At 41.1% G+C, this 12,634-nt stretch overlaps 1 protein-coding gene across 3 annotated transcripts in view; it reads right to left on the bottom strand.

Annotated features, from left to right (window-relative positions):
• Window positions 1–12,634, bottom strand: part of cica (capicua transcriptional repressor a) — a 53,179-nt gene that overhangs the window by 12,651 nt on the left and 27,894 nt on the right. For 2 of the 3 annotated variants that reach the window (XM_088089912.1, XM_088089913.1), the window contains exons 6-14: window positions 10,160–10,259; window positions 9,859–10,041; window positions 8,146–8,272; window positions 6,884–7,056; window positions 5,238–5,364; window positions 4,772–4,854; window positions 2,245–3,130; window positions 1,120–1,262; window positions 168–328 (exon numbers count right to left, since the gene is read on the bottom strand). In XM_088089912.1, coding sequence (XP_087946038.1) covers window positions 168–328; window positions 1,120–1,262; window positions 2,245–3,130; window positions 4,772–4,854; window positions 5,238–5,364; window positions 6,884–7,056; window positions 8,146–8,272; window positions 9,859–10,041; window positions 10,160–10,259 — 1,983 coding nt within the window. The remainder of the gene's footprint in view (window positions 1–167; window positions 329–1,119; window positions 1,263–2,244; window positions 3,131–4,771; window positions 4,855–5,237; window positions 5,365–6,883; window positions 7,057–8,145; window positions 8,273–9,858; window positions 10,042–10,159; window positions 10,260–12,634) is intronic. The other variant, XM_088089914.1, reaches the window with a different exon arrangement.

The following is a 12,634-nucleotide window of genomic DNA, read 5'->3' as shown; positions in this document are numbered from 1 at the left end:
GTGTATCATAGTTCACATCGCCCCATTTACTGCACCAAAAGTATAATTAACTTTTTGACCCGACTAAAAATCGAAATCTGACAGTATCTTTTAATCTGACCAGTTCAGGCAGTGCACTGAGGAGAATAAAAGCGGCAATATGTTTCTGTCTTTCAAGTGTAAGCGACCTGGTGGGTGGAGAGGTCAGAAGAACCGTCTGTGGGGGCGCGGCACCGGGAGCCATCACGGTTGCCATGGAAACAGGAAAAGGGCTCCCAGGATGCACTGCTGCCGTGCCGCCAGGGTGAACATTGGTCTGGACCACAGGCATGGGAGCGATCTGGATGATCTTTGGGGGAGGACAGAAAAACATAAACAAAAGTAGTTTCTCACCAACGAATATCCAAACATGTAGCTTTTTTCAGAGAACAAACATCTGATATTTAATCATTTCTAAATCAAACAGTGAGACAAACTGCTAAAGTTCAAATGTGGTTTTATGATCTGTATGTGACATTCAGAGCAAATATATAACTCCTTTAATGTTGCTAGTTCACGGCGGAAATACGGCGCCGTTATTCTGCCTCGCCAATCTTTTTAAAGGCCCTGACACACCAAGCCGACAGTCAGTCAAAATAGGGCCGTTGGTGAGCGTCTGTGGTCCTGGTGGCTCTGGCCTTCGTCGACCCTCATTTGCTTTTTTTCTGCCGATTCAGCATGATGAATAATAATTTGAAAAATACTTTAGCTGGGATGCAAATATTTGGTATTTTTCTGAATAAAGGAGTTCAAGGATTACCCTTCTACTAATTTATTTTCTGTCTAATAGATGAACTGTTTCTACACTAAAACAGTTTTCATCTCGGTAAGATAGATAGTTTTCTAAACTCTAAACTTTGGTTCAATAGTTGATAAAAACTGCAGCTCAGAGCAGTCAAACATGAGCATAAAGCAGACCGACCTGCTGTAATCCCCTTTGTTCCCATCAGGAACGTATGTCACGTGTCATGTGTCGTCTTTTCTTGTTTTACTGCTGCTGTAGATTTAACTACCCTGTCACCCTGTCAGCTAACAGGGAGGCGTCTGTTTGTCTCTAAGGCTGATGACACTTGTTTTAGTGACTGCCGTTGACACTGTTACCTTGTTTCCTGTCGCGGGGCCGTTCTGCACAGGAAGAGGCGGAGCGACCAGGGAAATGGAAGGATGAGGAGGAGTAGACCCTGTTCTCACTGTTGCCATGGGAACCAACATCTTGCTCTGCAAGACTGGCGACTGGGTTTGGACTAATGAGAGAGAGAGAGAGAGAGAGAGAGAGAGAGAGAGAGAGAGAGAGAGAGAGAGAGGGAATTAAAACACTCAGTGTGAGAAACAGATAAATCGAGCCAAAAGAGTGGAGGTGAAGACGGCAGCGGAGCGACGGGTGGGCGGAGACACACTGTGACAGAGAGGACATTTCAGCTGCTGATAATAGTGAAATTCCTCTCTGATAACAAGGTGGAACAATGTGCTGTTGCTTCAGACTCTTATGAATAGAGAGTGATTAAGGCATGGGTGGGCGGCGGGCGCTCATACTCATGTCAACAGTGTTTCTCCCGTCAATCATTTATCTGCCGTTTATGTAAGACAATCAAATCTATTTTCAGAGCTTCCTGCGGAGATGATTAATACGAATTAAGGGAACTACAGCAGAAAGAACTACAATTAGCGCTTTGCAGTTGTATTCCTCCGTGAACTTGCAGTAACAGTTTACATCCAAGATTAGTGTCACAAATTCAGTATCTGACCAGAAGTCTTTCTGACTGTTTCTGACTTATGATGCTGAGTAATGGCCAGAAATGTGTTTTTCCAGAAAAATATGATGACGCAGTAAAGTTGACCTTTGACCATTTGGATATAAAATGTCAAAAAAATTGACATTTGTGTTTATAAAATCTTAAATTGTGGCCAAGCAAACTCTTTCAGGGGGTTCTTCGGATACTGCATTCTCGAAACCGAGACAGAAAAGGTGACAGTGACCTTGACCTTTGACTTATGACCACGAATTTCTAAGCAATCCATCGTTGGCTCAACATAAATGTTTGTGCCAAATTTGAAAAAATTCCCTCAAGGTTTTCTAAAGATATCACATTTACGAGACTGCAACAGACGAGGTCACAGTGACCTTGACCTTTAACCACCAAAATCTAATGAGTTCATCACTGAGTACAGTAGGATGTTTGTGCCACAATTTTTCGTTTGTTTGCCAATCGCTGCTCTCCGTCTCACCTCTGGTCCCGGGGCTGACTGATGAAACTCTGATTGCCGCCCCTGAGTGAACGCCATTGGCCAGGGCGGCACTGGCGGGCAGGGAGAGAATTTGCTGGTGGGTGAGCTGAGGGGAGGAGGGGCTCTCGGTAGGCAGGATGTACTGGACCTGCGCTAGCGGCTTGGGGCCGGCGGGAGGTGTGAGAGAGGAGGTGGCAGCAGTGGGGTGGAGCTGGGGCTGGAGAACGGGTAGGGGGGTTTGTGCGTGCGGCTGCGGGGTGAGGAGCTGCACTGGTTGGGCAGCAGGAAAGGACCCTCCCAGAACTAGGCTAGTGACGAGGCCGCTGCCCCCCCCTGGGGTTACACTGACTGGACCGGGGGAGGAGGATGAGGACAGGTACCCACCCCCTGCTGTGATCGGCAGCTGCTGAGGTCCGCCTCCTCCAATCAAGAGTGTGGCCTTCTTGTCCTGAGGCAGCGAGCTGAGGGTGACGGCTCCTTCCACCGGTTTGCTGGCGATGGGGATGGGCGTGCTGGCGATGGGTCGCACCACATTGGTCACCATAGTGGGAGCCATGCGGACGGCGCCGAAGACCTGCGTCAAACCCGGCTGGGCCAAAGCGAGGGGAGCCTGGCTGCTGGATGTTGAGCCTGCGACAGACAGAGAGGAGACGCCACCTCCTCCACCCCCTTCTCCTCCACCTGCTACTGTTTCTTCTCTCTTGGATCTTCCCTCGCTCCCTTCCTCTCCTCCATCTGTGCCTCTCTTTCTCTTCCTCTCAGACCCCTCTTCACCACCTCCTCCTCCTTCTCCTCCTCCGTTTCCTTTAGCTGAGGTGGAGTCGGAGTGAGGGATGGAGGGAGAGGAAGAAGGGAGAGAGGAGCGAGCCACTGGCTGGAAGCCATGCTGGAGGGAAGAGACACGGAGAGAGGGAGACATCAAAGCTGTGAAGTTCTTCTCATCTTCATCAACACCTCAAATTTCTCAACTTAGAGTAACTCCGAAAAATCTGAGGGTTTTTAATGCTTGATGGGTTAACGATACAATATGTACCAACACTTATACTGTTGATGAAGAGCCAAATTCAGACTCCATCTCCACATGCAGGGACTGCAGCCTCATTTCCACCAAGCAGTTCAGTTCAGTTCAGTTCAGTTCAGTTCAGTTTGTTACATATTAGAAAAGACATTTTTGCAGTTGCATTGTCAAAGTTTTGGATGGCATCACTAAAACTAAATTCTATTCCTTCTTGTTGTTTCATCACCCCTCTGTTGAGTTACCTTGCACACTGGTCCAATACAAGTAGTATCTGACACACAGCAGTGCCGTTTCAGACAGACACAGTTATCATTATCACATGTGCAGGCACACCTGGCTTTTAACGTTTTAAAACCTGGGCAAATTGGCTTAATTCCTCTTCAGATCAAGGGAAGAAGGCAATGAGCAACTTAGAAGAATTGAACAGAAAATGTGCAAGAAATGAATATAAAGTACAAGAGAACTATGTGAAAATTTGCAAAAAAATTAACAAACATTTTGAGAAAATAAAAACAAAACAAAAAAAATGTACTGGACTGAAAAAAAGTGTTGAAAATTTCTAATAATTTCTCTAAAATAATTGTATATATGTTATGATGTTAATTAGGAATATCGTTTTCTGGGCATTTTTTCCCTTTTTAAAAAACATTTTTCTAAATCTACAATTTTTTTGCAATATGCTGGAAATTTCATGCCAAGTTGCCAGTTCCCTTTATTTCCCATGTTTATGAAAGAAAACAAACCAAATTTTCTTAGGCTGAACACAGCACAAGAAAACTGATGGACAAAGGATTTTTTCAAAGCTCAGATTATGCAGAATTTAGATAGCAAAAGTGGATTTGTACACTCAGAGTGATACTTACGGACCTCGGTGTAATGGCGTTTAAGCACACCCTCGAGTGTAATATTGTTTAATTGGCCTTTAGAGGGGATAAATGGTGAAAGCCGCTGGTATATCACCTTCTGTGTATCATCTGAGGGAGATATGACAACCCCAAGGACACCACTTTGTCCTCTAAGACCTGACACTCTAGTTAAGCCAAGTATCCAGTCTGAAGTCTGAAGCTTCTCTAAAACAGATCTAAAACAGGTCTAAGGTTTATGTACATGTCCCTGCAGTATCTTAGGGTACTATAATGAAAGCGTGTGGTGGAAACGCAGCCAATATATCACTCAGAAACAAGTACTGATCACAAATAGTTAAACCAAAATAAAAAATATCACCATTTCCTTTTTATTGTATATATCTAGTACAAAAGGTAGGATTTGGTAAGTATTTACTTCCTCCTACTCCTTTTTGGACATGAAGTACTTGTTTGTTTACTGAATATGTCCGGTAGGCATTCTGATGTAATTGTTTTTTTCTTTTCTAAATTTTTGTTGTTTTTGTCTTATTATTTTTGCCATGTTCGAAATAAAGATCTAAGTAACTAAAAAAATGAAGGAAGGGAGACTGATGGTTGTCCAGTAAAATCTAGCTCAAAGTGAGGTTTACTGGAGAAAAGCTACCTGTCCGTCTGGTTCGTCCTCATCGCTGTCCGTCACTCTCTCTTTACACTTGAGGTCAATGGAGCCTTCAGGACATGAATCCTCTGAGGGAGAGACACCGATATCAGAAGTTAGTGTTTCAACACATTTCAGTAATGGGTTCTTATACACCTTTAACTGCTGCCTGGGAGGGATTTAATTAGCAATCAGTGCCTTCAAACCAGTATCCCCATCAAAAAACCAATTATGTGCTATTGTTATATTCTAATGCTAGCAATTAACAGTCCTGGGCTGGATGACAGCAGATGATACAGCGACTTTTTTTTTTTAGTTTTAGGCATTTTGCTGAAATTGTCATTCTGACTCAGAAGGCTGAAGGTCAGTGTCTGTTTTAAGACACACTGATCACTGTGGGAACTATAACTTTGTGGTTGTGCAACAGTCTCTCTAACCACCACTCGACCACTGCGCTCATCATCTCACTCACCCATAACATCATCGTCCCCGTCTTCCTCACAGATGACCATGCGCTCCTCGTCACTGGTCACATCCTCACTAGCCCCACCCTGGTACAGAGGCGGGGACCGGTGGCGAAACAAACTCCCCCCGTCATCCTGACAGAAATGAAATGAAAAAGGGAAGCTATTACACTCATTTTCAGGGTTGTAACAGCCCACAAACGTAACAAACCACAGATGTGGAAATCTGCAGCTTCTACTGTAATAATCCCACAAAAATAATACATCTCCCACAAACACAATAGCAGTTGCCTACTAAAACGGATGAAAAAACATCTATATGTTGTACAGAAAAGACATTCATTTGTCGAACTGAAAAAACATTTATACAACGTCCAGAAAATACATCTATACAAGGCCTTTTCTGAACATAGTATAGATGTCTTTCTGGACATTTGCAGGAAATTTCAAATTATGTTTGCAGAAGGCAACTTATATCATATTTGTGAGAAATGTATTACGTTTGCGGGATCATTATATTAAAAGCTGCAGATTTGTATTACATTTGTGGTTTATTATGTTTGCGGGTATTACAAGGGTCATACTAGTAGTTTGAGTTTCTTGTTAACATGCTTAAATTAATATAAAACACTTGATTTTCCTCATACAGTCTGTGCTGGAGCACCTAGATTCCCCCTCTGTCTGAGACGCTCCATTTTAGCGCCTGTCTCTTTAAACCCCAACTCCAAAAAGACCAATCTGCTCTGATGGATCAGCATTTCTTGGTCTTCTTTATCGTGGCGTCCCTGCACCAAAATTTCAGGTCATGGGATCATGGGAGCAGGGAATAAGGTGGATGTTTTTGTTCACAGAGATTAATTCTACATATGTTATTTGAAACTTTGGCCATGGTCTGTTTGGATTTGGTATGATCATCCAACGTTGTAACAACAGAAAAAAAGGAAAAGCACAACAGGTCCCCTTTTAGGAAAATATCTGAGTAGTTGCTGAAGCACACTGCCTCTAAACTCACAACTAAAAAGAAAAACCTTAAGTACTTCAGAAAAACACTTCAGACAGGAGTATTATCGCTATTATCAAAGCATGCATACATACACGGCTTTGCCACCAGCATTAAATAAATGCCTTCAAAACAAAAGCGCTCACATGCAGGCCTATCCCTCTGTGATTAGCAGTGAAGCAACAAACACCACAATGCCTTCAAAGGCACTAAAAAAGTAGAAAGTGAAACCTTTGAAGTTGGAGGCTGAGCTCCCCCAGAGCTTTCAGCAGCAGCAACTCGAGCCCTCACACAAAGAACCGAGAGAGTCCATTTGAACTGTTTTTGAACAGCGTGCTTTCAGTTGCAGAGTTCAACCAAAACGCTCCGCAGTGTGAAGGACACACGTCTGCGTTCTATAAATACACACACGTACGCATGTTGGTGCGTAGGCGGATCAGTCTTCAGTCTGTTGCTTTTACTTTCTGCATTTTCGTTTGATTGATTTTTTTCTTTGTTTCTCTTGGATGCAACAAATTAGTTTAAGTGCAGCACATGATTTCGACTCTATCGAGCTTTAAGATAAAAAAGTAGCCGGTGATCTCCAACAGTTCACATTCTAAAATCTCCAGAGTCTGTTTGCTGCCTTTGAGCTACAGTTTAACAACCGCCTACCTTCTCCAGGTCTCTCTCTCTCTCCCTCTGCTCCAGGGTGTGCACGGCACTCTGGGAAAAGGCTCGCGGACGGGGGTGCTGCCCCAAAAACAGCCCCCCTCGACGCTCCGATCCCCCCGGCCAACCCGAGCCTCCTCCCTTCCCCTCCAGCACCTGAGACTCTGGATGTGGATCTGGAGGAGAGAGGAGACTCTGATCAAAGATCAAACATCACAGCGTATCATCATGAAGCGAATCAATAAAACTGAGAACAAAGTTTTATAAAATTCACACCAACGCTCTGTCAAAGATCATCAGCAAACAGTCTGCAATGTGCGATAAAAATCTGTATGTTTTCCATAATTACAGGACATTTTGTCAGACAATCGTTCAACATGACTGAATACTTTTAATTAACTGAAGGATCTAAAACAGACAAAAGAGTCAAAGCAGTTGATAGGCCCGTTTCCACTGCAGGAACTCAGGGGTAGTTTTACGGGGTCTCGCCCATTAATGCATGTCTCCATTGAAGGAACTGCTCCCGTACGAAGAATTTCAACAACTTTTACTGGGGCGAAAGAAATCCTTTCCACAAGGTAGGTACTTTGGTGAAGCCCTGAAAAACTGCTGAATGGAACGTCAACAAAACATTTCTAATGCTGCATTCATGAGATGTCAGAATAATCAGAATGACGACTTTCCCATCGGGAAAATTTACATGAGCGGCCTCTCATGTGGGAAAAACAACTCGGCAACTCAAGAGATAATTTTATTACATGAGTTGCCGACTTGAAGTCATAAATGCATAAACATGAGCAGACAAAAGTCAATGTTTGGTTAATGGTAATCAACTTTTTTATTAATTCACGTATGACAACAGGTATCAACCTCTTGTTTAAACTCTCAAAGCATTAAAATGCAACCAATCCTCTTTGTAGCTTCCGTTTATTTCCACTTTACGACCTCAAAGCACATGAACACAACAAAGTCGAAATCTCTGACCTTTTGACATCACATGAACACAGCACAAAACCCAGCAGAAGAAGAAGAAGGAGACGGAGACGAAGACGTAGAAGTCAGGTGGATTCTACAGGGGACCTATACTACAATGAGGACACAAAGGCTAAGAGAACCGATTACAAGGCCTGTAAATTTCCTGTAAATGTTTCCGTCTCCTGGGTTTTACGTGTTCCCGCATGGAAACACACCTGTTAACTCACTGATCGAGGATGTTTCCCATTTCCCATTTTGTACACTGAAAATGCTTATCAACGCACACACACCTATGCTCTCTGACATGCTCCTCTCCCGTGGCTCTTTTGGCATCCCGCGGCCCTCTGACAGCGACTTCCTGCGGTCCTTGTTGCACCACTTCCAGTCTGGATGAGCTCTGAAGTGGGCCTCTTTTACCTGGAGGAGGAAGAGGAGGAGATGGTCTTCAATTTTCTGTTGATTAGGGCTTTCAAAATAAACAAAAATGACGACGTGGTGGCCACCTCTCCTCACTGAAAGCCTATTTTGGAAGCATTATTGACATATTGTATTTTAATTATTTATTTCTATCTAGTCTGGCTTTTTGTTTAATTATTTGTTTTGTATGTGTTTGTATATGCTTGTTTTTTGATGAAAATAAAACAATATATTTTTGACAAAGGTAGCCCCATTAATGTCTATCACTAATGCCTCGCACGGAACAAATTTACATTTTATTAAATGCAAACTGACTCTGTGAAGAGACCCACCACGTCTATGCTTCAATTCCTTTTTTTTTCTCTTTTCGCATTTCGTGATGCTTAATCTGCATTGACAGCTGTTTAAATCAGAAAAATATCCCCCTGTATGTTTATTTTGAACTTGTTAACAGTATCTATGTTGATTAAGGCTGCCAGTCTGTCAGGGAATTTTCACTTCAGGCAGATTCCCTTCATTCGCAACAGTGGGCGGGGAAATAAAATCAATAAATCAATCCATAAAAACACTTTTGATGATGTATACAGAAGATTGGATGTCGGATCACTTTCGTGCTGCTCACAACTCCCTTACGTCTCGTTTACATCTTGCTTCAAGTGGGGAATTCCCAGTAACTATAGAGCTCACATAGTTTACATAAAACTCTCAAGGTTTCACAATTTTTTTTTTTTCATAATTTTTACCGTTTACTGAGCAAAATCAAAAGTATTTCCAAACAGATTTTTCAGAATGCATGTCACTCTTTCTGCAGCCGAGATCTCTGCTATCATCACTACGTGATTGTTGAGGAATTTTTCCCTTGTTTAGCTTGGCCAGCATTTCATTTTCAATCAACAAAAATGATGCCATGTGACTCCCATCATGCAGTGCATTCAGTGCAGCGGCCCAGGCCCTCGTGAGAACTCGAGAGGCAGATAGCCGCAGCAGTGCTGCTGTTTTTCACAATCGAAGATTAATTTTCAATTTGATTATGTTATCACATTCAGAATATCTGTTAACAGCCTGACTATCAGTGCAGTTTCAGTTTCTGTGGTTCAGCTACGACGTCCATCACTCATGAAATCTTCTCCCCTAATTCTGGACACGCTGCTGTTACTGTTGGTGAGTCTGGATGAGAGTGAGAGTGAGAGTACAAAATAAGAAGCTCTCATTAACTGGCTAAAGATTTACTCTTGTTTTGCAGTAAACTGCAAACTACAAAACAAACTGAAGGAGAATGAACGCCGGGCCATTGACTTTTGGAATATAAAATTCCATTACTTCATCATTTATCCAGCTAGACCTGTGAGCAAAATTTTAATTTATTAGATTTATTTAATTTATTTATTGTAATTAGCTAATTAATTGCGTTATGGCTAAAAAAAACCTGTTTCTTGAGGTCACAGTGACCGTGACCTTTGACCACCAAATTTTTATCAGTTCAAGTGCATGTTTGTATCAAATTTGAAGAAACTCTCTGAAGGCGCTCGTGAGATATCGTATTGTGAGACTTTATCAGAAAAAGGATTTCTGAGAGTATGCTTTACCTGGAAGGCCAGATCGTGGTACTGCTGCTTCTCGTTGGGCCCCAGAGCGTACCACCACTCCCCCAGGATCTTGCTGACTGTCCGGTTGTCCTGGTTGGGATGTCGCTGGTGCACCAGGGCCCGGTGGCGTTTACTGAAGATCATGAATGCATTCATGGGTCGGCGGATGTGGTCCTTCTCCCTCTGGGTTGGGGTGTGGAGGAGGACAGAGAGTTAAGTTTTATATTTATCATTGATCTATCTCTGTTGAGTCTTTTTGGATTTTCTACTAATTGACTGTCAGTTTGCACAGTGGACTGACCTTCCTGTCTCCGTCCTTGGGCAGGGCGCTGAGGGACTGTGTGCGTCTCTTCATGGGGCCGGTGGAGGGCGCCGGATCGTTGGCCACACCCGGGGAGAACCTACGTCCACACACACAGACAAAGTGAAACTGTTGAGTCTGAAAGAAACCGCTAATCAAGGGAAATTCCTTCCTGTGAGGGACTTTCAGGACACTGACAAGATGTAAAACTGTGAAGGATTTAGGCGGGAATTCAAGACACAATGGTTCTCATTTGTTAAGATATTTTGTAAAAAGGTGAGGAGCCTGCTAAAACTAAAACTTGAATAATGCCGGTATATCACACGTCTTAATCGGAAAATGCTAAGTTTGGAAAAGGGCCTAATTTGAAATATCTAAACAGAATACACGACCCTCATCAAATTCAGAATATTGTCACATTTAAGAAAATAGTTGAATATTAGTGTTTTATTGATGCCATTAATTTTTTTTCTAATTTTTATTCATTTTCTTTTTTCTTACTTATTGTTTATTGTTTGATTTTTTTCTATCTTCTTTTTTTCTTTTGTTTCATTTTTATTGTTACATGCTAAGCACTGTGTATGTTAAGAATATGTGCCAGAAATCACCAGCAGTTAATTGGGATCCTAAATAAAACATTAAATTAAACATTATTATCATCAACACATTTTTCCTTATCTGTCTAGCTTCGGATGTTATCCCTATACATGCTAAATACTCAGTTAATTGCACAGAAAGTGCTATCTCTACGTCTACTAAATTGCACTCTTCCTGCGAGCCACTGGACTTTTCAGGGAAAAAGCTACCAGACACACAGAGTAAATACAAACAGAACAAATAACCCAGTTTTTGATAGCAAACTGGGTGTTGTGTTGCTTCAGCTGGAGAAACACAGTAGTAAAACAGCAATTCATTTGTATACAAATTCTTATTGTCATTACAATAATAATAGTTTATATTAGAGATGACACTTGCAGAGAGTCAAAAAGAGAACATGAATAATAAAACACAAAACAGATGCAAAAAAAAGAAGTTTACACAAACACACACCACAGACTTTCCAACTATTAGCAATAGCGCCAAACTAGACAAATAAATCAGTGGTGAATAATAGTTTTCTTGGCACAGCTGGCAAGAAAACTGTTTACATTGTGAGCAAAGATGCTGCGACCATTAGAAAAGTCTTTTGAAACTGTGAAGATTCAGACAGAAAGTCTGAACCTTTCAGCTGTTAAAGGGTGAGCTCGATGTCAAGTCGTGACTTGACATGAATGAAGTGGGTTTTTGCTTTTTTTTCTAGTTTTATAAAAGTTTTTTTTATATATATACAGCAAAAACATAATGCAGCAAGAATGAAAAAAGCAAAATAAAACGGAAATCAGACAAACACAAACAGTGTCCATGAAGGTAAAAAGCCAGGGAGTTTGGTCGGGAAATACAAAATACATACAAAAAGAAAGCAAGTGGTAGATAATAAACAACTTTAAACATGTTTATTTTTATTTGCTTTTATGTGATGTTATCTTTTTATTTATATATTTTTTGTCTTGATTATCATTAATTAACATCATTACTATTATTGTTCCTTAATATTTGTTTTTATTGTATTTACTTTTACTACTATGTTTTTTTAAAAATCGTTTTTAACTCTATTTCTCATTATCATCCATCTTCTTTCTAATATGTTTTTGCCTCAGATCTCTTGTTTAATTTTACCTTAATTTCTGTCTGGCCTTAGTGCGACATTACTGTTTGGCTTTTATTGTTGTGTTGCCTCTGGGGTATCTCGCCTCTGCGTTGCTTTGTTTGTCAAAGCATTTTGTAAAATCTGTTTTTTGAGGTGCTACATGAATAAAGTTATTATAAAACTAGAATTAACACCCAGCAGTTGTATGACTCAGCAAACCAGGCAAGTTGTTAAAGTTTACATTGTAATTTCAGTGTTGACCTTTCACCTTTTGGAAAAAAATCTGGAAATAAATGTCCTCACTTCAACCCATTGTACATTTGTTTGAAATTTCGTCATAATTTCCCCGTGAATTCATGAGTTATTGCCACAAACATGTTTTGTGAGGTCACAGTGACCTTTGAACTATGACTATGGTCACAACGGTATGTAATCTTCACGGTACAATAATGACTCAGAAAATATCGCTGTATCACTGTATTACAGAATTATATTATCATCAGTCAGAATGAGCCTTGTTTTATGTTGTTTGTTTTATCACTAAAATAAAGACTTGAAAACATTTCTAAATGTAAGTATGTGTAAAAAGTCTCCCTTTTAAAATAATAAAATTGTCCATCCAGTTGCATTTTTTCTGTATTTTAGATAAGCAAATATACACGGTATTATAATCATCAACTTTCATATCACAGATACCTTAAAACCCGTATATACCTGCAACCCTACCTTTGACCTCACAAATCTAACCAGTTAGTTGTTGAGCCAAAGTGGACATTTGTTCCAAATTT

The sequence above is a fragment of the Plectropomus leopardus genome, chromosome 17 (genome assembly GCF_026936395.1).
Source record: "Plectropomus leopardus strain MGB_pleo_1.0 chromosome 17, ASM2693639v1, whole genome shotgun sequence".
Taxonomy (NCBI): Eukaryota; Metazoa; Chordata; class Actinopteri; order Perciformes; family Serranidae; genus Plectropomus; species Plectropomus leopardus.
This window is presented reverse-complemented; position numbering and strand designations above follow the sequence as displayed.